The 27,502-nt window shown below is 35.7% G+C and overlaps 2 protein-coding genes across 4 annotated transcripts in view; one reads left to right on the top strand and one right to left on the bottom strand.

Annotated features, from left to right (window-relative positions):
- Nucleotides 1-27,502, top strand: part of GTF2F2 (general transcription factor IIF subunit 2) — a 204,462-nt gene that overhangs the window by 80,917 nt on the left and 96,043 nt on the right. For all 3 annotated transcript variants that reach the window (XM_077158285.1, XM_077158286.1, XM_077158284.1), the window contains one exon: nucleotides 19,762-19,843. In XM_077158285.1, the coding sequence (XP_077014400.1) occupies nucleotides 19,762-19,843 (82 nt within the window). The remainder of the gene's footprint in view (nucleotides 1-19,761; nucleotides 19,844-27,502) is intronic.
- KCTD4 (potassium channel tetramerization domain containing 4) lies at nucleotides 4,152-14,557 on the bottom strand. The gene is made up of 2 exons (XM_077158283.1): nucleotides 14,383-14,557; nucleotides 4,152-5,368 (listed from the first exon to the last, which is right to left on the bottom strand). Exon 2 carries the CDS (start codon nucleotides 5,172-5,174, stop codon nucleotides 4,395-4,397), a length of 780 nt encoding a protein of 259 aa, XP_077014398.1. The 5' UTR covers nucleotides 5,175-5,368; nucleotides 14,383-14,557; the 3' UTR covers nucleotides 4,152-4,394.

Below are 27,502 nucleotides of genomic sequence, written 5' to 3'. Positions count from 1 at the left end.
TAAAAGTGTATGATGGGGTTGGGTCATGGTGGCTCAGTGGCAGAGTTCTCACCTGCCATGCCCGAGACCTAGGTTCGATTCCCAGTGCCTGCCCATGCAAAAAAAAGAGGCTATGATGGGCTGAAAAGCAATGCAAGATTATACTTTGCACCTGGATACTTATTTCAAAGGAAATACATCCTTGTAATCACCACCTGGTTAAAAAATCAGAACCCTAGCAGCACAGTAGAAACAACTTCTTGGCTGTTGTCAGTTACCCCACTCCACCCCACAGAGTACCACTGTCCTGACTTGTCATCCCTGTGATTATTTTTATCTGTTTTTGCACTTCATTCAATACAGTGTACATTAAGGTTCTGTCTCATTTAGCTCAGTGCTGTGTGTATGAAATTCATCCTTAATTTTGTATTTAGAAGTTTATTTTTGTTACTGAATGGCATCCCATTGTTTGACTATACTACTGTTTATTAAGCCGTTCTGTTCTAGGTGGCTGTTTGTGTTGTCTCCAAGTTTGATTATTAGGAATAATTCTGCTACAGTCAATTTATACAACTGTTTTGGTGCTCATTTTTTTTAAAGCAGTAATTTGTTTATTTTTGCATGGGCAGTCACCAGGAATCAAACCTGGGTCTCTGGCATGGCAGGCAGGAACTCTGTCACTGAACCACCGTTGCACCGCCCTTTTGGTGCACATTTGTACACATTTTTGTTGGGTAAATAGCTAGGAGCATAATGGCTTAGTGGTAGGATATGCTTATATTCAACTTCATTAGGTATTGCCAATTTCTGTTTCCCTCTGTAGGAGAAAACTGTTTTTGATAAAGCTCCTAGAATATTATTTTCCGTACATCCATTTGTGAATAATGTGATTGTCAGCCATGTCTACATGACCAATACTCAATAAAATCTCAGGACACCAGAAAATAAAAGATAAAAAAAGTCCATGATGAGTAAGGCACTTTACATGCAGTTCACAATTTAAGGATCTTGCTTAATTATAAGGTCATGTAACAGTAAGTGGAAGTTAATGGAATCGGAAGCCAGGTCTAACTAGCACTGTGCATTTTTCACTGTGCCATAGTTTTTCTCATAATATGTCAGTTCCTTGAATTCTATGAGTCATAAAAAGTTAACCTCCTTTTCAGCAAACATGATACATGAAAATCTAGATTTACTAGTAGGCAAAATTGGGATGCTCTTTACTTTTGTGAGATGATTCACCTCATATTCTTTAAATGCCATTTAAATGTTACTTTCTTCTTTAAAACTCAGTTTTCACTCAACATTTAGAAATACCTGCACTATGAGATTATCAAGCAAGGCAAACCTATATTTTGGTATTCTGTATTCAGCACCAACTTTGTGAATACCTATTTTATGCCAGGTTCTTAGTGATCTTAGTAGAGATTTAATGGCCTCTGCTGGTTCTGAAACTAGCATACCTGGCTTTCAAATCTTGATCCCACCTCTCACTAGCTATATTATCTTGGGCAGGTTATTAGCCCTCTAAGTCTCTGTTTCTTCGTCTGTAAAAAAGAAAGAATAATAGTCCCTCTCTTAGGGTTGTTGTGAGGAGTAATTGAGATAATGCATGTTTGCAGCACAGTATCTGACACATAGTAAAACTTAATAAAGGTTACTTTTTGTTATCAGCACTTTAAAAATAGCATTTGAAATCTGCGTAATTTTCTTCAAAAAAAAAAAGTTGAAAAAGTTTATTCAGTCTCATCGTCTTCTGCCTGGTATGGTACTCATCTTCCTTATAATATTTGAAAAGTCTCTAAAGGGTTACTTTGTATGTTGTTCTGCCTGCTGCCATATAAATTTTAAAAATGTATTGAAACCATGAGCCATGTTCTTTTTTTTGATTTTTCATATTTTAAAGACATTGCTAGAACATTGTGTAGGATAATCCAACTTCATGAGTGTGTATGTTTAGCTCATGGAAACTATAGTAACCTGTTTTTTATTACCTTTCTTCTGAACAATGATGACTAATTTTATTTGGTGATTTGTTCTTTGAAGTAATATTTATTTATTAGGAAAAGATTTGAGGAAGAAATTCTGTACAGACAAATTATATTGCAACTACTTTACTCTGATTTCTAATTGGCATTTTATATGGTTTCTTGAATGGAAGGTATATGTTTAGAAAATAGTAAAATTAAAAATTAGATATCTTCTCTCGACTTAGAACCAACTGTTGAAGTGTTGAATATGTAAATCCAAGTGCAAGTAATTTTTGATTTACAAAACGTATATTTATAAAAAGTTATACAACAATAACCAATCTAGTCAAATTTCCTTCTAGATTATAAAGTCATTTTGGGATATTGTGATTTATCAAAAACACAAGGAGAATTAATGTGTCAAGATAAGATTTTTAAGAAAGGTATATAAAAATGACCCACATATTTCTTTAAAAAGTGGTTTCCATCTTGTTATAGCAGTTAATTTCTCTTTTCATAAATTGATGCAAAAACCTCATTTGTAGTAGTCCTGAGGAGATTTGTTCTGCTGTATCTCCTGCAAAAAGATATGTCAGGGCTGTTTTTATTATCTGGAATGAAATTTTATTAGAGAAATCTTTGACATTAAATCACTACCAGTTTTCGTTACCAAAGTCCAAATGTCAAGGAAAAGGCAACTTATATATTGGAGAGGTTTATAAAGAGTTCAGTTACAGTGACTGCTAAAATAAATTTTACTTTTTTATTTTGTTTTGTTTTTGTAATTCCTTTAAAATCCTGATTAAGCCATTTTAAAGTGCATGACAGGTATTTTGATGTTTTAGGGGAAACTTTTTTTTTTTCTTGGTATGCACAGATTATGTAGTTGGAGTAGAGGTTGTTTTTTTAAATGTGGACTTTAATGTGGAAGAATTTTTTTGGTGCAAGTAGATTTTAAATAGTTAATTTTAGTATGTACAGTCTCCAAGATGTTATAACTGGAAGTCAGTTAGTTATAGTTCTGGGAATGTATATATTCTAAGTTTTTAGGTATAATCAAACTTGGCATATATTCTCATTTAGCTATATAATCTTAGTAAAGATTTTCAGAGTTCTTTTGTAGACAATTATTAACAGTAAGATTTAGTTATCCGTTGTAATGGTTTAAATTTAATGAAGCCAATTTAAAATATACATTTGTTCATGGAAGCCAAAGAAAGTAATTGGCGTAGAAATGAGTTAGCTGTTCTTTGAGAAGGAAAAAAGTGCACTCACAATTAAAGCTAAGTTTCTGGATTATTTCTTGAGACAGCAATCTCTAAAACCGAGTCTTTTAAAATCACTTCTTGTTTAGCAAGAATTAAATAAATTAATAAAATTCAGTGAGGCTGAGATTTGGTAACTGAATAGATATTGACTCAATCAATAAGGCTCTTTATAAGAATAATGTTTAGAGGTATTCATTTAATATTTTTGAGCTTGAAAAATGAATAGATATTAAATGTGATTCTAAAACTGAAGTTCTTTATTCTAACACCACATACTCTATTGAGACTGAGTTATACATGCTCTGTTGGAGCTCAGCCTGCTAAGAAATGAATTTGCTGATTTTGTCACTTGCCACACCAGCCAGGGTTGCTATAAACTGCCACTTAACCACATCAGTGCATACAGTAGTGTTTGGAATCATCAAGTGGTACTATTTCCTTTTAAAGTGACAGATTTGACTTTTTATTCTATTTATTAATACAGGCAAAGAAGCTTGCAGTGCTTTTATTATTATTATTTTTTATTGTCATCAAACAGCTTTCTGGGAATTTTCAGCAAATAGCAATTCAGCGATAATTGTAGTATGAAATACAGGAACTATAAATAAGCTTTTGGTGCCTTCCCATTAAAATTAAATCAGTAGTTTTAATTCCTTCTTACAGTCTCGTTTTGTTTCCCCGTCATTCTGTGTTAGTAGGTCTATACATCAGTTTTGCTCTCTGTGACTAATTTTACCAGTTCAATTTCTTTGTAAATTTTTGCCATGAGTTGAAAGAATTTTAAATCTTTAAATAACCCCTTAAAATATTTTATTACCACTTACTTAGAGGATGATAGATAATGTACATGCTGGTTCATTGTGTTAGTGCCCAAGCCATTCTGATCGAAAGACAGGCTTTAAGGAAAAACAAACAAAATAGCAAAAGCATTCAGTCTTTATTTATAGTATGTAGAAGATCACTGTTTTCATTTTAGGTATAAGAGTCTGTTCAGGGGAACACCCCAGAGAAGGACACATTAATGATAGGATTTACATACCGTTAGCTCACAATAATTGATTAGCAGCAGATCTCTGTAGTACAGAGTGAGCTGGGCACGTTATGGGGATGCCTTTATGCTGTGGTTTTCCGAAGCTTGCTGGCTGCATGCTTGTTGCCTTTGTGCAGACACAGGTGATTACTTGATAAAATGAAGTGCATCGCTGTGAACAATTGACCCTTTGGAACAATCCAGGCTGGTCAGCAGTCTAAACCCACACTTCAAAGCCATCATGATAGCCTCAAACTTAAGAGTCTCCAAGGTGCAGACAAAGGTGTTGTCTTCTTTTAGCACAAGTCGAGTGCCATTTTCAGACTTTATGAAGTATTTAAATTGGATGATATTTGAAGATATTGAAAACTCCTCCGGAAATCCATCCAGCCTGCTTTTAGACACCAGAACAATGCGAGATTTTATTTTTGATATGAAATCAGGAGCATTACAGAAGATTCGCAGTCCTTGTGAACGATCATGGTTATCTGTTATTTCCAAGAAAGTAGTCTCTCTGGGTGTCAGCTGTTCTTTTTCCCACCTGGATTTCACTTCCTCCACCAGTCCCTTGAGCTGAAAGAATTCTGCTTCTTGTGCAAGAAGTTGATTTTCTCGAAACCCTTCCGGCAGGAGAAGTTCTCCATTTCGTAGGAAGTTTAGGACATGCCTGAAGAGGAGTCCATCCCTGTCTATGAAGTAATGACCATCGGCATCAAACGGGCAGAGGATCTTTCCATTTGCTATACCTTCAAGGAAAGTATCTGGGTACTTGGTCAGTGTTTGTTTTTGAGTAATGTATAAATATCCACCAACGTTGAGGGTCATCAGTGTAGATTTGCAGTTCTTCCCTTGGTCAGTATCTTCCTGGCTGTTGTGTTTCCCTTCATACTCCTTTTCTTTTTCTCTTCTGTTTATTTTACGCTCCATTTTTGCAGATGCTATTGCAGCTCGTTCTTGGCTTTGAGATTTTTTTAAAAAGAAATGCTAACACACAAACACGCCTTTATTCAGCCCCAGCCTGGCGATGGAATGGAAATGCTGGCAGCATCGCCTGTGCTGTCTGCTCGGTTTTGCAGTAGGTGGCGCATCAACTATGTATGCCCGGGCTTTCTGGAGTAAGACTGAAAAAAAATGATTTGCATTTAACTGTATCAGGGAAGGGATTGCTGTGAAAGGATTTTTCATGGACAGACTTAGAGATAATAAAAGTTATTCAGAATAAATTGAATTTCCTCTTAGCAGTTAAGCAGTTACAAATGTTTAATTCTCTAGCTAAATGTGAATTTTACTCCATTTCTAAATGCTTCATAAGTTATTACTTAATCAGGCAACCTGAATATGGAATAATTCTGTAAGCTTTTGGAAAATAATGTGTATTGAGTTTGTATCATTAGAAAACCTAAGGAGAAAAAAACTAGATGTATAGAATTTTCTCTTCTATAAAAAGTGCTGCATTTCACAGTGGTTTAGTCATATTTGAGACCCAAATAAGAATATTTAAACCTATTATCTGTGGCATCGCATTCAAATTTAATTGGATTTACCTGACATTCTGATTTGGGGATCTTTAGCAAGTTAGAAAAAAAAATGTCTTAATGTCTTTAACAAAAGGTTCTTTTATTTATTTATTTTTTACCCCTGAAGATTTAAAAAAAAAAAAAAAGGTTGGAAAGGATTTGCAGTAATCATTTATATTTTTGTTAAAATTTCCTATGCAAAATTCATAAGCTTGAGCATTCTGTTTCATCCTAAACCTACTTCAGGGCTAAACAAAAGACTTGAGCTGCAATAGAAAATACAGTAACTATGTGTGCATGAGTGTTGGCAAGACAGGAGGGACATAGAGATTCAACATACGTATAGAATACCGTTGTGGGCAAGTTATGGGTTAGTTTGCTTTATTTTTAATGTTCACAAGTGGGGAGAGAAAGGACCAAAGTGTTCCCCTCCTCCTTTTTTTTTTTTTTTAAACCTGGCAGCTGGAACAATGTGAGTGTGATGCTTCTCCCCTTTCTTTTTTTTCTCCTTTCCTTATAACTTGCTTTCGAAAGCATTTTGGGGATCTCAGCTTTCACTTCTGAAATTTAAAGACCAAGTGGTAAAAAATGTGAATGTTGTACCCATTACACAATTATTTGATTGGTCAGTCTGCTGGATTATTTTGAGAAACTGTATCATTCTTAGAATTTAGATTTTATATTAAATTAACTGCATGTTGATAGAGATATTGGAGCAGATTCTTTTGAGAAGGCTTTCCTTTTCATTTCTCTAAGCAGATTTTTTTCAAATATGAAAATCATATCTGCAATTAGAGCAGAGCTTGAATTTAACATTTACGTATCATTGGGATTACCTGAAATAAGGCATACAATTTTTAGAGCTGTTTTTTCGCTTAGAGACCGAGGAATTCAACTTCCCCATTTTACCAAAGATAAAATTACAGTCCAGAGGAATTTTAGTGTTTGTCTAAGACTTTACAGTTTGTTAATGGCAAAGCCAATGCTTGGACTAAAGCTTCCTCTCAGTCATGCATCATTCTTATATTGTAACAGCCCCACTTATTTTACATTTCTAGAATAAAGTCTTTTCTATCGATATGCTTTTTTTTTTTTTAAGTCAAAAAGGTTTTTTGGTTGTTGTTAGAACTTTGGAAATGTATTCTTGAAATTCATATTATCACTGCAGATAGCCATTGCATATGAATATTATCACATAATACCAAATTGAACTAAGGGATAACAATTTCATTTGTAAGTAGAGTCCTCTTTTAACGAATTTTATAAAATATTTGAATAGATACAACATAACTAGTATGTAGCAACTATAGTGGTTTGGAGCTGTGCAGCACAGAAAAATACATTCTTAAACTGGATCCATTCCTGTGGGAGTAAGTTCTTGGAAATAGGACCTTTTGATGAGGTTACTTCAGTTAAGGTATGGCCCCAGATGAATCAGGATGGTCTTAGTCCTATTACTGAAGGCCTTTGAAACAGAGAAAGCCAGAGGAAGTAATCAAAAGTGAAATATCAGCAGAACCCAGAAGAGAAGGGAGAAACCAGAAGCCAGGAGACATTGAGGTTTTGTGCATTGCCATGTGACAGAGAAGCCCAAGACGAAGAATCGCTGGCAGCCAGCCCCAGAACGCCTCAGTCTTCTGGGAGAAAACATTACCACGCTTACTTTCTGGGAGAGAGCATCGTCTTGTTGATGCCTTGATTTTGGTCTTCTCCTAAATCTGTAAGTCAATAAATTCCTGTGGTTTAAGCCAACCCATTACATGATATTTGCTTCAGCATCTGGGAAACGAAAATAATGAGGGAGACTGCTATAATTTTCTTTGTATGTTTTAATAAAATGATGTAGTTGAATCCTGTGCAACACTGGATCTGCTCCTTTCACTCAGTTTTGCCTGTTGATGCCTTCATCACGTGGAAGCCTTGAAGCTAGTGCTGCTGGAGGATGGGCTTCCACAGGGTGGGGGTTGGGGCAGCACAACTATAAATGGGACAGCAGATCTCTTCAGCTGTCACTCCTGTGGCCCCTTATACTTACTAACTTGCTTACTTCTGGTTTCTGTGCCTACTTTTTAAAACTACTGATGTGGTCTTTATTTCTGCTGCTTCACCTTGACAGACTTTGAACCACCCTATCGTGTGCTCTAACCCTTGACAGCGTTTTCTCACTGTAGACTTCATTTTGGTGTTTCTGGATTCTGCAGACCTCACATGTATGATTTGTTTGCTGCCGATGGCCTGGCCACAATAGTGTAGCCAAAACCTCGTCTTAGTGCGTGACCAGAAGCTGACGTGAATCCATAGGACTTTTGTGTGTCCTGTTGCCCCAACCTGCAGTTGTAAAGAGAAATATGGGTCCCAGTAGGCCCCATCTTATCCACATTAATCAGCCTTACCCCCATTAAGGCAACATGATTGCAATTCGTGGAAATTTCCGGGGTCATTGATCATTACTTGCCTGTTATGGTACACATGCCTGTCAGGAGGAAGCCAGGTCATGGTCTTTTTAGTCTGTTCTTAGTTTATATTTACCTGTTAAAGGATGGGGATCTTGTCCTAGGAAGTTTCAATTAGATCAACACACCCCTAAATCTATAAAAATGCTTCAATACCTGTTACTGGTTTGAAGCTCTCATGTACCCCAGTAAAGGATATGTTCTTTTAATCCATTCCTGTGGGTACAGACCTATGTGGATGGAACCTCTGATTAGGTTATTTCAATTGGATGTTACCCACCCAGTGCAAGGTGGTCTTGACCCTTTGTAGTCCTTTATGGGGGTAAAAGAAAAAAAGCTGAGAGAGCTTGGAGAGAAACACCCAGAGAGCTTGGAAAGAAAGACCCGAAGGTGCTAAGAAAGGACTCACAGAAGCTCGGAGAGGAGGCCACTGGAATGAGAAGCTGAAAGCAACAAGACCTGGGAATGAAGGAAGGCCCAGCAGACACTGACCATGTGCTTTGCCATCTGACAGAGGAACCCTGGATGCCTGCAGCCTGTCTTTAGAGTAAAGGTATCATCCTGTTGATGCCTTAATTGGAATATTTTCCTGGCCTTAGAACTATAAATTTGCAAGTTAATAAATCCCCATTGTAAAAGCCAATCCATTTCTGGTATGTTCTATTCTGGCAGCTTTAGCAAACCTAAACAGTCCCTATACCACAGTAAACATCCATGGTTTATGTGGCTGTATTTCTGTCCCTCGCTGCAGATAAAAACTGGAAGTTCAGTGGTTTTAGCTGAAGAACTTAACCCATATGCCACTGATAAGCTCATCTAAATCTATTTGATCACTAGATTGAAGGATTTTGTCTATCTTTTTAAGCAGAAAGGTTAAGATTTCAAAAGGAAGAGGCCTTATTTTCTACCTGGTACTTTAGCTTATTATTGGAGTTGGATCTCCTCTATGAGATATTGGTAATTACACTTATAAAAGAACTCTCTAGCCACCTTTGAGAATGTAAATAATGCCATTGTTAAGTCCTTGGCTTGAGTATATCTTATAGGTAAGATTTGCTTAGGCATTTGCCAATGGCATTTGCCAATGCCCAAGCAAATCTGGGCCAAACCTTCCATATGAGGTAATGCTGATCTCCCACCATCTGCATTAGGCAGAACTTATTGCAGGCTAATGGGAAGAATTTCCATCCTGTCTACCAACTCCTGGTGGGAAGTGAGGTCATTGTTATCACCAGGATTGACACAGCACATCATCATAATGTGTGCTTGCCCATTGTTGCCAGAGATATTCCCATGCCATGGAAACAGGTGAAACCTTACTAGGAAGGTACCTTTCCTGCTTGGGAGACATGAGATTTGCTAATCCCCCTAGACTCAACAGATGACCTCTTTATAAAATTTAAACTCTCCTTTTCATGTTGGGGTTGGCCTTCTTTAATAAGAACACTGTGCTTCTGTCTCCACATTCTTTATCTCTATGAAATCTTTTTAGATGTGTTCATCTATATGTTTCTCTGCTGGTGTTTTAAAAACGCTGGTTCCACTACCTTTGAAGGAAAATAAAAGCAACTGCTGCAAGAACAGCATCTGTCACTTTTTGCTCAGACCTGTTATTGTGTCTCTGCACTGGGCTTCCACATTTTCTCAGTTTTCTTACTGTGTTTCTTTCTTCCTCACTTGGATTTGGTGCCCATCTCCTAGACTTCATGGTATCTTTACCTGTTTCTTTTCTGAAGTGTGACTCACCTTGGCCTTCTGACTTACACTATTCTGATTTCTTTTCCTTCACCTTTTACAAGTTGAGGAGTTTTCTTCTTCTTTTTTTTTTAATGTGTGGATTGCGTCTTCTTCCAAATGCTAATGGCTCTGAATGTGAGAAACATTCATTTTGATGTTCAACTGTGAATAGCCTCTTTTTGCCTGTTACAAATAGATTACACAGTGTAGGATGTTGACATATTTTAAGAGTCACGGATTTTTCCATGTTAATCTAATTTTATTTGAATGTCAAAACTTTAGCTTTCTTTTGGAATATAAAAATTGTCTATATTACATGTTGTCTGTGTACTGGTCTGACGTAACTGATTTACCATGGCATCCCACAGCTATATAGAGTGCTTGACTCTTCCTAGAATTTGCTGGACGTAATTTCTAGCAGAAGGTCATGTGAATGTGTAATTCCAGTCAGATACTTGTAAACACATTGCATTGAATCTTCAAATAAACCCAGGAAATTTTGCCACATTGGCAAATTGTTTAGCCTTATTTTGAGAAGGTAGAAGAAATGTGTCAAAAGGAGCACAAATAAAAATGAGATGTTCAGATAAAATTCCATTCTACATGTTCTTTGTTTTTTTGCTGCAGGGGTAATCTTGAAAACAATTTGTAGATTGTATTCATATTTTAATTGTGGGAAATGAGTGTTTCAGGGAAACCTATGTCTTACTATTTTGTCAGTAGAAATCATGCCTTCAGTTTTTTTTTAAATGAATTTTGTCGAAGCATGGCCTAATTATTACTCACTGGAAAAATTTTTTTTTTTTTTAAACAATTTTATTTTTTTAATTTTTTACATGGGCAGGCACCGGGAATCGAACCCGGGTCCTCTGGCATGGCAAGCGAGCATTCTTGCCCACTGAGCCACCGTGGCCTGCCCGGAAAATTTTTTTATAATCAGATGAGCAAAACATTTCTTTGGGCCATCAAATTATTGAAATGATATTGTACAGAATTCATGTTTATAGTGCTCTTTGGCAAAAATGGAATTTTAACTTCTTTTTGGAAAGAAGATATTTTAAATTAAAAGCCATTATCTACAATCTTAAAGTGAGACATGACTTTGGAAACTCTTGTAAAGGTAATATCATTATGAATACTAATAACCAAACAGGGGCTCTGCTCCCAAATGCTGTTTCCTGCCACTGTTCTTTCTGTTAGCCTCCTCTCCTTGGATCCTTGTATGCCTTTAGTGATGAGTTGGGGTGGGGAAGGGAGAGGGAACAACTAATGCAGGGTTGTTTATAATGCTTCATAGGAGCAAACGTAGGAGCTTTCTTACAGAAAGGAGAGTGAGTGCAAATTAGGATTGGAGAGAACTCTTACCGAATTGTACATTTTTTCGCATTTAACATTTCTGAAATCAGAGTGTGTCTTAAAATTATTGGCTTATTATATAGTTGAATGGCAGTATTTTGTCTTCCTTAGTGATGCATAAAATATTGATGAATATCAAAATTAATGTCGTATGATTTGATGAAATATTTGAGCAGCTCTGTGAGCTATTCCCCCCACACCACCAAAAACTAGAATTAAGAGAGAAATTGATTTATTGATTGATTGGCTGACTGATTTAGAGCAATGAGTCTCAACCCTGGGTGGATATTAGAATTATTTAGTGTGGTTTTAAAAATACAAAACTGTCCTCCCCACACAGCCCAGTTAAAGCAGAATCTCGGTTTGTGGACTCATGTGGGCTCATGGCATTAACATTATTTAAAAAGCTCCCCCACCCCCAGCTGATTCTTAGAATCAACCAGAGTTGAAGAGGCACCACATTAAGAAAATTAATGGATTCAGAAAGGGGACTTAACCTCAAAGGAGTTCGTAATGGTGGAAACATAATCTCTATCCTGTAATTTTGAGGATCACTTTTTTTTTTTGCCTATTTTTTTTTATTAATTAAAGAAAAAAAATTAACACAACATTTAGAAATCATTCCATTCTACATATGCAATCAGTAATTCTTAACATCATCACATAGATGCATGATCATCGTTTCTTAGTACATTTGCATCTATTTAGGAAAAGAACTAGCAAAACAACAGAAAAAGATATAGAATGTTAATATAGAGAAAAAAATAAAAATAATAATAATAGTAAAAAAAAAAAGTAAAGAAAAGGAAAAAGAAAAAAAAGACAAACAAATAAATAGACAGACAAAAAAAACCCTATAGGTCAGATGCAGCTTCATTCAGTGTTTTAACATGATTACTTTACAATTAGGTATTATTGTGCTGCCCATTTTTGAGTTTTTGTATCTAGTCCTGTTGCACAGTCTGTATCCCTTCAGCTCCAATTACCCATTATCTTACCCTGTTTCTAACTCCTGCTGGACTCTGTTACCAATGATATATTCCAAGTTTATTCTCGAATGTCGGTTCACATCAGTGGAACCATACTTGAGGATCACTTATTATCAAAATAGATCATAAATTATAAAGAACTAAATTAATATATCGTATTACTATTGCTGACAAAAACATGGTAAAGAGAACAAGAGTTTTTGAGAATGACATTGATAAAAACTTGAATCATATTCAATTGTTTGGAAAATATGTGCCATCAGATTGTCTATAGTATTTCACCAGTATATCTCCCTCATCTATATTGCATAGTTCCTAAGAGCAGGGGTCTGTATTTCTCTTCCTTTATACATCCCATCACATCTAGCATAGTATTTGGCCCTAATTGACTTTAGTATAAGTTTGTTCTCCAGTATACTTTATCCTTCCTGGAAGGATTTGTCTTCTCTCCATTTCATCACTTTTGTTACTGCTTTTGAATGTTTTCCATTTCCAAGTGCAGTAGCTAAAACTAGAGCACACCCTTTAATGAACAAAAAGAACTACTACAGTATGTAATTATTTTATTACTACAACACAGCATCATTTCATGTTTTTAATAAAGCTATATTTCTGGGTTTTATTCATTCTCTTATATTTGAAAGCAACTTTCAGAGTAGAGATTATGTCTGTTTAGACAATATCATGTCCGTATCTGTATTTCTTGAAGTTTTGTATTGATTGATTAAGTATTGATTGTTATAAGCAGAAAGGAGGCTATTATTTGAAGTATAGGTAGAACCATAACTTATGAAATTGTTTTGTACACATTAAAACATTCTGCAAGGGTTTGTTTTTAAAATACTTATTCATTTGATATTTCTTTGATCAAAAGTTTTTTATGGCCTTTGTAGACAGTGGAACCATCCAAACACATTTAAAGCCTCCATTTCTAGATTTTTCTACTTCAGCTAACCACTTTCTTTCCTATCCCCAATACAGGCTTTCTACCTGTAGCCATCCAGTCTTGTCACTCACAGATAATCTTTGGTTGGCCTTATAATCATTCCTTGTACAGGAATGTACAACCCCTCTTTCTCCCAGTCCATATCCTATATTTTCTTTAAGCCCTCCTTAAGTCATCTCCTTTCTGGTGCACTCATATTAATCACATCATGTAGTGATTTCTCTATGCAATTGAATTTCCTCCGTTCTTGCCTGTGTGGTCTGAACAGTACTGGACTGAGCCTCTAGACTTTTGAAGCTACCTCCTGACTCTTACTTATGTCACACCTGTGCCATCCTCCCTGGAGTTAAGTTCTTCCTCTAGTTAGTTCATTCATGTGTATATCTCCTGAGCAAAACTGAAGGCTTCAGCCTTTGGCTCTGGCTTCCTCCTTATCTTCCTACACTCGAACCTGTGTTCACTTTTCCTATTGCCTAAAAGACATCAGTTGCCAAAATGGAACCCTCTTAATCAAAACCAAAATATATTTCAGTATTTTCACTACCTTAGAAAAAATTAATCCATAAAAATAACAGAAAGGTATTCTTGTTTAAGTAGAGAACCGTGGTTAGCTATGGTTTTCTATTTAAGTGTGAAGAGCAGTACCATGGGTGGGAAAGCTGAGACTATTTCTATAGCTTCAGTCAAGTCTTTGGATTGCAGTTTCAGTGCTTAATTTAAAATTGGGAATTCATAGTGCATTAGCTATACACGTAATTTGAGTACTATCATAAGAAAATATATTACTTAAGCAGATATAACTTATTTATGAATATTTGTGAAATCACTTGTTTATTGCCCTGAGGTAAATAATCAAATGCCGACTCTAATTAGTTTACTGAAATCTTAGCTTGCTCATTTATTCCTAAAATTCCTGAAGAGTAAATAGTGACCGGAACGTCAGTTCACAAATTTGAGTAGAATCAGGATGACCTTCTTAAAAATATAGGGAGACCAAGTTTGCCTAACTGGTTGGTTTAGAGGCCACGTGGCTTGTATTAGAAGGCTTCACCCTTGAAACCACAGTAAAAAAAAATGCTAAGAAAATATTTTAGATGAGAAGGAAGGTGACTATTAAGAATATTAAAGATGACTTACCTTTTTGATGTACCTACTCTGGGGAAATACTATTCTTTCAGTCCTTTTCCAGAGAATATGGGTGCAGGTATGATGTTAGAGGATCAGTCTAGACTCCTGATTATTAGTCGGGCCACCGTCCTGTGTTTTAACTTGAGTTGAAGGGTTCTTAAAGGCCTCCGCATTCAACAGCGTGATCTTGTGGCAATGAATGCCCATCACTTCCTGATACCTGATGGCTTCCTAACATGCTTGATCTCATTACTTACATGCCAATGCTATAAATAAGCACACTTCCTGCCTACTTACTACATTAACTTGTTTAAACTGGGTATGTCCTGAAGTTTTGAAAAGTGCCAGTGAGTCATTTCTCTTAACTTCTTCAGCACAGGGTGTATCTCAAGTTGACATATAGTAGGAAGGCCCCGGTTAAAGATGTTGATATGTTTTTAAGTCATGGGCAGCTTCTAAACATTTTGTTATTGTTGTCTCAAGAGATAGTTTCTCTTTAATTTTTACTCAAAATTTAACTATATCTAAGTTTTTCAGAAAGTATGAGAACAAACAATATGAACTCTAATGAAATAGTAAAGCAGAGGGGAAGGCAGCTGGGTTTTTAAGTGGAAAGTCTGAACTTTAAAACTAGAATCATGGAACATGAAAACTGGAGGAAATCTTAAAAGATTCCAGTTGCTTTATTACACACATCTGAAGTCCAGAGATGTGGAGTAACTTCCCCAAAGTAGCACTGCCGTTTAGTGACAGAATCAAAGTTAGAACACTTCTCTTCTTTCTGTTGCTGTGCTTTGTGAACTTGACCTTTCAAATTCCTCTCATTTTTTCTGGAACTAGATAGTAGCATATGGATAAATAAAATTCACCATGAAGGTGTGTGTTCATGCTCATTAAGATTCTTTTGGTTTCAAGTAACAGAAACCAATTAGCAAACCAATCTAGAAAAAAATATATATATAAGATTGGAATTTAGGAAGGATACTGGAATATTTCTCAGAATACAAAGAGTTGACCAAACGACCAAGCCTTGAGAAAGATAGGAATCAGACCATTGTAAGGCCGTCTGCAGTATGCGCTTACATGCCTTCTTTCAGAGTGCTGCCTTGCATATGTCCTTCTGGTGATTTCTGGTGTGCGTCCCTTAGGTGAAAATGACAAGTTCCAGAGAGAGAAAAAAAAGAACAAAGCCACTGCTCAGACTGTCCCATCACCTTCAGTGCCGTTCTTCCTCATCTGCCAGTCTGAATCCTACTCATTTTTCAAGGGCCAGCACAAATGTTACAGAGCTTTTCTTGGTCCCCAGCTAGGCGCGATCTCTTCTTCTTGATTCTGATATGCTGTGTATCTGTCTTATAACCCTTAACATATCCCACTCTGTACAATAGAATCCTGTGTGGGCCACGTGGATGGACCAGTGGTTTTTCAGTTACATTAAAATGTGGGGAATCAAAAAAATGTTATCAGTGTGCATTCCTGCATACCTTAAATATTTTATCTTAAAACTTAGAAATATACATATAGTTCACCAATGCACATGTAGAACAAGGCCTTTTCTTTGAGTATAAGGTGGTGATAGTGTATTTACTTTCTCTTTCTTAAAAAAAATTGAACTCATAATTTAGTTTAGATTTTTAATTTTGGTGTTTTAAAGAAAGAGCAAAAACTTAGATTCTGTAAAGCCAATTGAATGTAGAATCCTAGATTGTTTTATTTCTCCCCCAGTCTGTTACAGCTATCTCAGACATACCTAATTTGACAGTGTTTTTTTAGCAGCTTACCTTTATATCAAGTCTTAGCAAAACATTCAATATAGTTTCATAGAAATATCTCCCCCCATACTCATAATGTAATGGACTTATATAGTATATAATAAAATTGTGTAATTGTTGTAATTACTAACAAAGAGTAAAACTTCATAAAGGTGAGCAGACATGTACAGGAGTACTAGAGATCAGCTTTGTTATTTGCTAGTTATTATTTAGCAAACTGCGGGCATCTGTCAGTATATTTTATGGAAGGGAATGGAGAGCTTTGGTTAATTTGGAAGTGGGTTAGGTGGAGATCTATGAAAAGTGCTTCTGTTGTATTAGGATAACTTATATACGTGTGTTATCATCCTTCTAGACCAGCAGCGCTCAAGATATCATCTGGGGATCCATCAGTATTGCGGTCCCTGAGATTCTTTCAAAGGTCCTGTGAGATATAATAGCAAAACTATTTCCATAAAACTATTAAGGCTCCTTTTGCCTTTTTTCACTCTCATTCTCTAAATTTTTTTCCAAATAGTTACAATATGGTAACTATTGATAGATAAAACCTATGTAAGTGAAAGTTCTTTGGGTTCCTCTGTACTTTTGAAGACTGTGTGCCGCAGAATATTTGAAAGTGCTGTGTAGGCTCTGTACTCCTTGAAGGAGCCATATCTCATTTATCATTGTTATTCCTGGTGTAGTTTTGCATTATCTGTTACATAAATAGGCACTTAGTAAATATTTGATAAATATATGAGCAAAAAATGTATTATTTTTCAAGTATTTATGGTCTTTCAAACTGGGCCAACAGAGCAGTTCTAAATAGGGGTCCTATGTTAATGAATAAAATCTATAATTAATAGATTATAGATCCTGTTCAAACAGATTATAGATTGTATTCATAGTACTTTCTAACACTTGAAAAATAAATTTTAATATTTAATGCTTTTCCCTTGAAATCAAATAGTGTTTTGAAGAATAAAAGACAAATGGTTTAGTAGAAAGACTATGAAAATGTGTTCATGTGAGAATAGAGTATGAAGACTTTATAAAAAGAGTAGACAAATCACATTTAGCTGGCTATATCATAAGGAGGTTTTTGTTTTTTAATTTAACTGACTGAAGAAATTTTCTAGGTGGACCTTTTGGCTTCAGTATAGGCAAACTTGAATATAAAATCTGTTTTTACTTTTAAAAGTTCAAATTTTAATCTTATTAAATTCATAAAGAAGAGAAAATTCTTTCTTGTTTTCTAAACTTAAATTTAATATAAAATTATTATGGCCCTCTTATCATTTCCTTCCTGGCATATTTTGGTATAAGGTAGTCACTGCGTTTTCCTGCTATCTAATAGCCTGTACTTGTTATATGTGTTGTGACACTTGTTATGTGTGTTAGTTCCTAGAAATATTGAATATACATAGTGTTTGTAATTTGTACTTTAGGGACTACAGTAAAGATCCCTGGATTTTGGAGACAAAATCTGGGATGATTTCCTAGTGTAAATTACGCCAGCATGGTTTTGTGTGCACTCTACCTTTGGGTCATTTTACCCGTCTCCCAAGGGAATTGTATGCTTCTTGAGGGCAGCATAGTCCCCTAATCATCTTTGATTGTACATTGCCTAGATGTGCATTTAGTTAATGTCACTGGAATGAATGAAGTAATTCACCCTGAAGAGATGATTATAAATTCATTGCTGATGAGCCAAGGGATTTTCTGCATCTCTTCTCAAAACCCAGGTGAATTCTCACAGAAATATGACTAAATCCTCACTACTCCTAGTCATAGGCCTGTATTTAGGCTGTAGGAAGCCTGGTGCCATTGTGGGACCTTCATGTATGTATTATCAGTAAGCCAAAGGACGTCCACTGACTCCACAATGATCCTAGGTGCCTAGGAGATGTGCAATAAATGCTCGCTTTTGCTTCCCTTTTCCATTTTTTAGAAGTTTTATGTCAGGGCCTGTTTTAGTCAGGGTTCTCCAGAGAAATAGAACTGATAGGATATGTATGTAAATATCATAGATTTATTATATGACTTGGCTGGCATGAGTGTTGGAATTGGCATATTTGAATTCTGTAGGGCAGGCTGCACATTGGGAAATCCAATAAAAGTTTTCATACATTCCCCAGAAGACGCTGGCTGGCTGAAGTAAAGATAGAAATTCTTCTTTCTGACTACTAAAGTCATCATTTCTCCCTTTAAGTCTTCACCTGAGTGAATGAAACTAATCTCATTGCTGAAGGCCATCTGTTTTGTTGAAGGTGTAATCAGCCATAGATGCGATCAGTTGACTAATAATTTAATCCCTGAAATACTGCCACAGCAGCAGACAGTGCTTGCTTGACCAAAGAACTGAAAACGAAAACCTACCCAAGTTGACACGTGAACTTAAGCATCACAGTGCCCTTTCAAGAATTTTTGCTAGTCATCAGAAAAAAATGGTTTGCTATTTGGACAGATATTCAGCATAAAGTTCAGGTTTGACACACCCAAATTTATAATTCTGTTGGAAAACAGAAAAGAGCAACTGGCAGACTGAACTTAGTATACAGTAAAAACCTAGGTAATAACAAGCCTACTTTCACAGTATATCCTGGGCTGGCTATCCTAGCCATAGTGTTTACTGGAACTTTATAAGGTTCCAGTAAATTATAATGAAACTCACATGATTGTCACCTGAATCATCCTGCCTCTTTCCCAAGTCACTCAGGTGAAAACAAAATCATATAACATCTGGTCTCTTAGTGCACTCAAAAAGCCAAACAGTTTTAATTTCTTTTTAGGTAAGAAAGAAACAGTTATTTCATAAATATAGTAGGCGACTTGTCTGATCTCATCATCAGAAATCTTTAGATAACCTTTAAAGAAAATCAAGACCACAAAAAAAAAAAAAGATCTTGGCAAGCAGCTCAGTAACCAGACTTTGCATTTTTCAACTTCAGTAGTTATTAATTAAACTACTGTTTAATTAATAAACAGAAATTAAAACTGTTTGGCTTTTTGAGTGCACTAAGAGACCAGATGTTATATGATTTTGTTTTCACCTGAGTGACTTGGGAAAGAGGCAGGATGATCGCATCTATGGCTGATATAACTTTATAAATGTACACACACATATACAACCTTAGTAATCCCATCTTTGCTTTAGACTGACTGTGTTTTTAGAAGTCACTGCTCTCCCAAAGATAACAGCCTCCATATCCTTCAAAAAATTGTTTTATGGGTGGGCCACGGTGGTTCAGCAGGTAAGAGTGCTTGCCTGCCATGCCCAAGGACCCGGGTTCGATTCCCGGTGCCTGCCCATGCTAAAAAAAAAAAAAATTGTTTTATTAGGTTTTATGCCCCTTCACGTGACCTTATTTAGAAAGAACTAAGTGTTTAAAAGTTATTATTGACAAGAAGCTATGAACAAACATGACAGCAGCCCAGTTTGTTACTAACCAAGAATAAGGTTTCTCACTAGTCTAACCAGTGATACTATTATAAAGTTAATACTATTCTATTTGTTCCTTGATTTTTATTGTTAATTATATTTTATTGTTGAGTGGTTAGTGTGTCAGAAGGCAGTCTTGGAAAGGATAAATGTTGTTTCTGAATGCATTTTGTTCATTTTTTCTTTCCATTCAAGATAAGCTTTCATTGGAAGGAATAGTGGTACAAAGAGCTGAATGCCGACCTGCTGCCAGTGAAAACTACATGAGATTAAAGAGGTTGGTGTTTTTCAAACTTTAAAATTATACATAATATTACCTTTCTGGGATAGTGATACATATTTTAGGTTGCCTGTCGATTGCATGAAAACTGTGGTTATTGTTTGAAGATATTTGCTTCAGCAGTATTTTTTTAAAGACTGTTTTTAGAACTAAGTAAAAGTTTCTTTGACTCTAGAAACTTTCAGAGAATGGGCTGTTTATTGGAGGTATTTTGAGCACTGTATTAGTATGTCCTGGAATCCAAACTTTATACCTTCTTTTTCTAGTTAGACTTAAAAATCTTGCTTCTTTAAAGACGTATAAGACCTTCATACTATTTTATTTCTCAAAGGTTGTAACTTTTTATAAAATGTAAAGCAATTGGAGCTGCTAATAATATCCTTTTCTCTTCATCTACAGGGAACTTTTTATAATCTTCTATACTTTATTAAGAATTTTTCCTTCAGGGTTTTCACTCCATCTACTTTTGTATGTGGTTAATTGACATTTTGTAATTAACTGTTAAAGATGGTGATTGCAAATTCTTCACACCCCAAATCTTATGACTTTGAAAGAGACAGCAAATGTATAAACACTGAAGAAATGTTTTATACCTGATTCATAGTTTATCTGTGATATATTTCAGGCCCATAGGGTTTAGATTTATAAATTAATTCATTCAGCGCTTACTGTGTGTCAGGTGTTTTTTAGGAGCTAGAGAACAGAAGTGAACAAATAACAAAATCTCCTCACAGAGCTTACGATTAGTATCTGATAGGCTCCACAGAACTGGTAGTTAAGAACACACTGTTCAAGTGGTAGCAGCAGCCTTTCTGGAGATCAGCATTGTCATCTATAAAAGAAGCTGGTTGAGCTGGATCATCTCCAAATTTCATATCATCTTTTTAATTTCCCCCCTTTTCTCAATTAGATTAGACTCTGTCTCACGGGAATGAAATGATGAGACTGATTTTCTTGTTCAATAATTCCTCTAATTTAAATGCTCCTCTAGGGCAAGTAGAAGGATGACAATCAAAATAAAAAAATTTTAAAGAAGAAAAAAGCTTTGGATCACAGGCAGAAAATGTTTCTTTTCCTTAGTCTATAAAGTTTATTATATAACAAGTCTTTCTGAAGCTTTATCTTCTTCAAATAACTACTGAAGTTGAAAAATGCAAAGTCTGGTTACTGAGCTGCTTGCCAAGATCTTTTTTTTTTTTTGTGGTCTTGATTTTCTTTAAAGGTTATCTAAAGATTTCTGATGATGAGATCAGACAAGTCGCCTACTATATTTATGAAATAACTGTTTCTTTCTTACCTAAAAAGAAATTAAACCTGTTTGGCTTTTTGAGTGCACTAAGAGACCAGATGTTATATGATTTTGTTTTCACCTGAGTGACTTGGGAAAGAGGCAGGATGATTCAGGTGACAATCATGTGAGTTTCATAAAGTAGATGATATATGACATAAATCTTAAAGGATGTAGGCACAAAGGCCAGGGGAGACTTCAGGGACCCCCATGTAGTTCCACAGGCTTCAAAGGCAAGATTTGTGTGAAGATATGGTCAAACTTCCAGCCCAGGCCATTTTCCTGAACTCCAGACTCTTCTCTATTCTGCTTGGATGTCCAATAGACATTTCAGATATGTCAAAAACTGAACTCGTAATGTTTTCCTCAAAACCAGCAATCTTTCTCGTCTCAGTTCATGCCAACTCCATCTTCCCATTTTTTCCATCCCAAACCCTTGGCTGCATCCTTGACTCTTCTCACACACTCCACACCCAGTGTATCAGAAAATCTTGTTGACTGCACCTTCAAAGTATTACACATCCAGTGTCTATTTCCCACCAGTTGCATGAATTACTATAACTGATCTCTCACCTGGATTGCTGCAGGGACTTCTCAACCAGAATTCCTAGTTCCATCCCTGCTCCACAATAGTCTGTTCTCAATATAGCAGCCAGAACAGTTCTTTTATAATCTAAGTCAGATCTTGCCATTTCTTGGCTCAAGTGTCATTTATTATGTTTCTATATTGCACAGAATAAAATCCAAGTCCTTTTAAAGGTCTGCAAGGACCTCCATGATCACCACTCTTGCATACCTCTTCTCTCTGTCCTTACCTCTTTTGTGGTCCCTTCTCACTCCCCATTCTCCAACTACCCTGGTATTCTAACAATCTATGAGCATTCTAGGCACACTTCCACATTTGGACCTTTGTACTGGCTGTTCTCTTGCTACTTGGAACACACTCCAGAGAACAGCAAGCCTCACCTCCCTAACTTTTTCAAGTCTCTTCTCAAATACCACCTTTTCAAGAAGACCTGCCCTGACCACCCTCTCTCCTTCTGTACTTGTATTTTCTTCATAGTACATATCACCTGCCAATTTACTATATAATTTATTTATATTTATTACCAACTTCTCTCTACTATAGCTTTAAGCTCCCATGAGGGCAGAATTTGTTTTTGTTTGTTTGTTTTGTTTTTAATTTTTTAATTTTTCTTTTAAACATAGTAACATATAAACACAAACATTCTTACCATATGATCATTCCATTCTTGGTATATAATCAGCAACTCACAGTATCATCACATAGTTCTATATGCATCACCACGATCATTCCTTAGAACATTTGCATCAATTCAGAAAAAGAAATGAAAAGAAAAAAGAAAAAAACTCATACATACCATACCCCTTACCCCTCCCTCTCATTGACTGCTGCTAGTATTTCCATCTACCCAATATATTTTAGCCTTTGCTTCCTCTATTTTTTTCTATACTCCTTACCATTCCCTTTCATTGATCGCTAGCATGTCAATCTACTAAATTTAAAATTTTTTTGTTTTGTTTTTTTGTGTGTCTTTTTTTTGTTCACTGATACATGTACACATGTACCTACAATACTGCGTGACATGTAGTAGGTCATCAGTAAATAATTTGTTTGAATAAGTGACAGGAGATAAGATTTGAAATGTAAACTGCTGTTATAATTGCTAAAGAGTCTATGATAAAAAATTTGGACTTTGAGTGCTGCAGCTATTTAGAAAGGCACTGAAGAATTTCACATTGGATGGGGATGGAATATGAAAGGGTTGTAGAAAGAACACCATAGTGTGAAGCCTGGAGGCAGGGAGATAAGCTAGAGGTCAATATAATAATCCAGGTTTAAAATGTCTTCACGACTAAACCAAGGTGGTTTAAGTTAAAAGGAGGAAAAGAGATAGGTTTTCAGGATATTTGAAGGTAGTGTCAGTAGGACTTGATGAACTCACCTTACTTAAACTTCTGCAGTCCTGGAATAGGGGATTTCTCTAGGTCCAAAGAAACCTAGAATTGGCAATGGCTTTTGTGGCCGGTGTCCTCCTTCTGGGAACCCCAAGATTGGCACCATAGCAATCCCGTAGTTCACTGCAAAGTTTACTTGGATGAGGGGAGGGATGGGAACATGTTTGTAATTCCCATGTCTGTTTTAATTTAAATCCTGGTTGGCAATTTATATGAAAGGTTTAATTAAAGAAGCAGAAAGTACTTAAAATAGGAAGAGCAGTACCAGTGGCAGTGGTTAAATTATCATAATAGGAAAGTAATCCAAGTTGCTCTCATGTATTTTATTTATAACTATGAACATTTTCTGAGTATCTACTGTGAACACTACTGTAAAGCTTAATTAAATGAAAAAAGAAAGTCACAAGATACTGTAGGACTCCTGCTCCAGAGAGTTTACAATCTTTGACCTGAAGAAACACACACACACACACACACATACACAGAGGATTATCTGAAGAATCTATTTACTGACAATACAGTGGGAGAAGGAATAGAAATGTGGTGGTGTGATTGAATGTAAAGTGGAAAAGCAGATTTCTAGATGTAGGTGACTTTAAAGTAGAAGTCTTCAGGAAAAGAATTGCCAGTTCAGTACTTGAGATACCTTATACCTAAATATGCCTCACATATATTTGGAATTTTTCAGGGGTTCCTTCTGACTGTCTACTCCTTAATAATGTTCAAGTTTTTTATAATTTGTCTCTTGCTTCACTTCCCAGCTTGCATTTTCAGCTGTTCTACTTTATATAGACATCATGTAGAATAGCACTGCACATTATTATCCAGATATGCAATGCACTTTCCCATCTTTTATGCCTCTGTTGTGTGTTTTTTCCTCTACCTAGACTGCCTTATCTACCTTCTGCCAAAATCCTGAGCCTTTGAAACCAATTCAGATGTTATTTCTTCAGCGAAGCCTTCTCATAACTTTTGTTTCCCACCCAGTTAGGATCCATCATTTCCAGATTCTACATTCCTATGTACTTATTTATTCTTCTTTAATGGTATATATAAATGTCATTTTTCTGTTGTTTGGGGTGTGCAGAATTGTTTCTTCTATAAAATTATGAGCTTCTTGACAACAGGGATCATGAGTTTTCTTTTTCTTCCTTTCTTTTCCATCTCCCTCCTTTCCTTTTTTTCTTTTCTGTATAATCAGTACTTAGCATAATGTATTACATGCAATAAATGTCCAAAAGTATTTCTTCATTTGAAATGGTAAGCAGTGGAAAATTTAGATGCAGAAAATGGTCATTGTATTGGTTTGCTAAAGCTGCTAGAATGCAATATCCAAGAAATGGAATGGCTTTCAAAAGGGGGATTTATCAGATTGCAAGTTTGCAGTTCTAAGGACATTTACAGCTCTAAATGTCCAAATTAAGGCACTAACAAGAGCTTACCTTCACTCAAGAAAAATGGTAACAGCCATCTGGAACACCTCATCAGCTGGGAAGGCACCTGGCTGGTATCTGCTGGTCCCTTGCTCCTGGGCACCATTGCTTTCAGCCTCTGTTTCTTGTGGGGGTTCCTCACTAGGCTTCTCCCTTGTTGGGTTTCTTCTCTTGGCTTCCCTTGACTCTCTCCAGTTCTGGCTTGTTTAGCGTCTCATTGGAAGACACATCTCAATGTCTGCTGGTCTCTGCATTTCCAAACGTTTAGGTCTGTTGTTGGCTCTATCTCTTCTCCAAATGTTTCCTCTTTTAAAGGATACCAGTAAACCAATCAGGATCCATCTTGAATAGGTAGAGTCATATCTCCATCTTATCAGAAGGTCACATCCACAATTGTGTGTGTCACATCTCCATGGAGATAATCTAATCAGAAGGTTTTCCTGCAATGTTGAATGAGAAAAAAATATATTGAATGAGGATTAAAGAGCATGACTTTTCTGGGGTGCACAGATTTCAAACCAGCATAGTATCATCTGCTTTAATTATTTTACTCAGAACTAGACTTGATTTTCATTTCATACACGTGTTATGTGCACACATCCTGCTTGGAGAATGGGAAGAGAGTACAAAACACATAAAGAAACATTCCATCAATAATATAAAATAATCTTCAAAATGTATGTGATAAGTAGTCTTTGATTCACAGAGTACTAGAAAAGAAAGGCTTTCTGTCTGCAAAGACTTTCCTTCCTTAAGTTATTGACCTCTGTTTTCTTAGTCAATTGGTTTTTACTGTATTATGTTAGCAAATAGCAGATAAGCTATATACTAAAATGGCTGTATCACAGAGTGTATTTAATATTTATAAATAATACTCAAAGAATGATCAGTCTTACTTTCTTGGGAATTTAGTTTTAGTAAAAAATTCTTTATACATCTCTGATTAAATTTTAGCTGATAAATTAGCCAAAAATTTTGGCAATTATAACTTCCATGTGAATCAAATGTAAGTTAGTGAAAAAAATAATAAGTTAGCAAAAGTCTGTTTTTCATTTAGGTAAAGGTAGAAATTAAATACATATTATTGTATGTTCTAGTTTGCTAGCTGCCGGAATACAATATTCCGTAAATGGAATGGCTTTTAAAAGGGGAATTTAATGTGTTGCTAGTTTTCAGTTCTAAGGCCGAGAAAATGTCCCAATTAAAACAAAGCTATAGAAATGCCCAATCTGATATAGAAATGCCCAATCTGAGTTCTCCAAGAAAAGACACCTTGGTTCAAGTGGGCCGATGAAGTTCAGGGTTTCTCTCTCAAGTGAAAGGGCACATGGTGAACACGGTCAGGGTTCCTCTCTCATCTGGAAAGGCACATGGTGAATACAGTCAGGGTTCCTCTCTCATTTGGAAGGGCACATAGCAAACCTGGTGTCATCTGCTGGCTTCTTCTCCTAGCTTCCTGTCTCATGAAGCTCCCCGTTTCATGAAGCTCCCCGGGAGGCGTTCTTCATCTTCAGAGGTCACTCTGGCTGGTGGGCTCCACTTCTCGTGGCTGTGTCATTCTGCTCTCTCCAAATCTCTTTCATTCTCCAAAATGTTTCCTCTTTTATAGGACTTCAGAAACTAATCAAGACCCACCCAAATGGGTGGAGACACAACTCCCCTAATCCAGTTTAACAGCCACTCTTGATTGGGTTACATCTCCAGGAAGATGATCTAATTGCAGATTCAGACATACAGTATTAAATAGAGATTATTCTGCCTTTACAAAATGGGATTTTGATTAAAACATGGTCTTTCTAGGGTCCATACATCCTTTCAAACCAGCACACTATAACAGTAAACCCAAAAACTGTGTAAGCATTTAAGTCAATGACATTCAGGCTGAGAAAGAAATGAATCCCTCACTATAATTTTATTTTATCAGATCCCATCACATCATGTACAGTCCTGTAGGAATCCAGTTAGCCACCAAGAAAACCTAACAAAAAGAAGGGGATGGGGAATAACCCAAAAACTTTGGCAAACTTCAAATTCTAGCAACCTAATTTTCATATGGAGAAGAAAAGTTTCACTGCTTCTATTATTTTCTCTTTATTTGACATTAATTTGGATTTATCAGAATGATTTGTCATTAGAAGGAAATTTATTTTGAATTGGTAAATGTAAATATATTTAATATATTTAATATAATAAATTTTATTATCACCCTATTTGTAATTGTCATTACACTTCTTTTGTAGATATGAAAGAACTTAATATAAGACAGTCTTCCTGATTTATAAGTTTTCTTGGTGGAAAGTTGTAGTAGTAGGAAAATATATGACTTTTTAAATTTTGCAAGCTAATGTCACCAACTTATCTAAAAATACTTGCCTTAAAAGTTTTATTTTTAATTCTTTCAATGTTTGTGTGCTTTCTTTGAAAATATAAGGAAAGCCTTTTCTTATGAAAACAGAGCATTCACTATAGAGGGGTGTAGGAGAGAGAAAAAAGAGCAACTTTTCAATGTTAAGACACATTCATTCCTGGCAGAGATGACCTTTCTGTACTTGCCTAAATTGCTGCTGTCTCCTGTTAAAAGAAAAGATGTCTTGGAATATCTTGCACTAAGGGAAGAGGAAAAAGGATTCCTTCATTCAGTGTGTCCTGAAGTAATCTGTGGGTAATCTGGCAACCAGATTCATGCTGAAAGAAATTTCTACAAATATAATTTTTGCTTAAGAAAATATCAGCACCATTAAAGCATTTTCTTCTGACTACATTTAAATAGTATTTGCATATTTTTAGTAGTTGTAATTTTTTTACTTTTATTCATATAAATTTCATGAAGAATAATTATGTTTAGGTGATTTTTCTTATATATTAGGATGACTGTCTTATATTTGTGTCCCTTTCTATTTAAAAAAGAAGTGCAAGGTAAATTATAAAATAGGGTGACATAATAATTCATCATTC

This window comes from Tamandua tetradactyla, chromosome 4, assembly GCF_023851605.1.
Source record: "Tamandua tetradactyla isolate mTamTet1 chromosome 4, mTamTet1.pri, whole genome shotgun sequence".
In the NCBI taxonomy this organism is placed as follows: Eukaryota; Metazoa; Chordata; class Mammalia; order Pilosa; family Myrmecophagidae; genus Tamandua; species Tamandua tetradactyla.
Note: the sequence above shows the minus strand (reverse complement) of the source record. Positions and strands in the feature narration are given on the sequence as shown.

Coding starts and splice junctions, on each gene's coding strand:
- KCTD4 (XM_077158283.1), bottom strand. CDS start 5,174: ATGGAGCGTAAAATAAACAGAAGAGAAAAAGAAAAGGAGTATGAAGGG.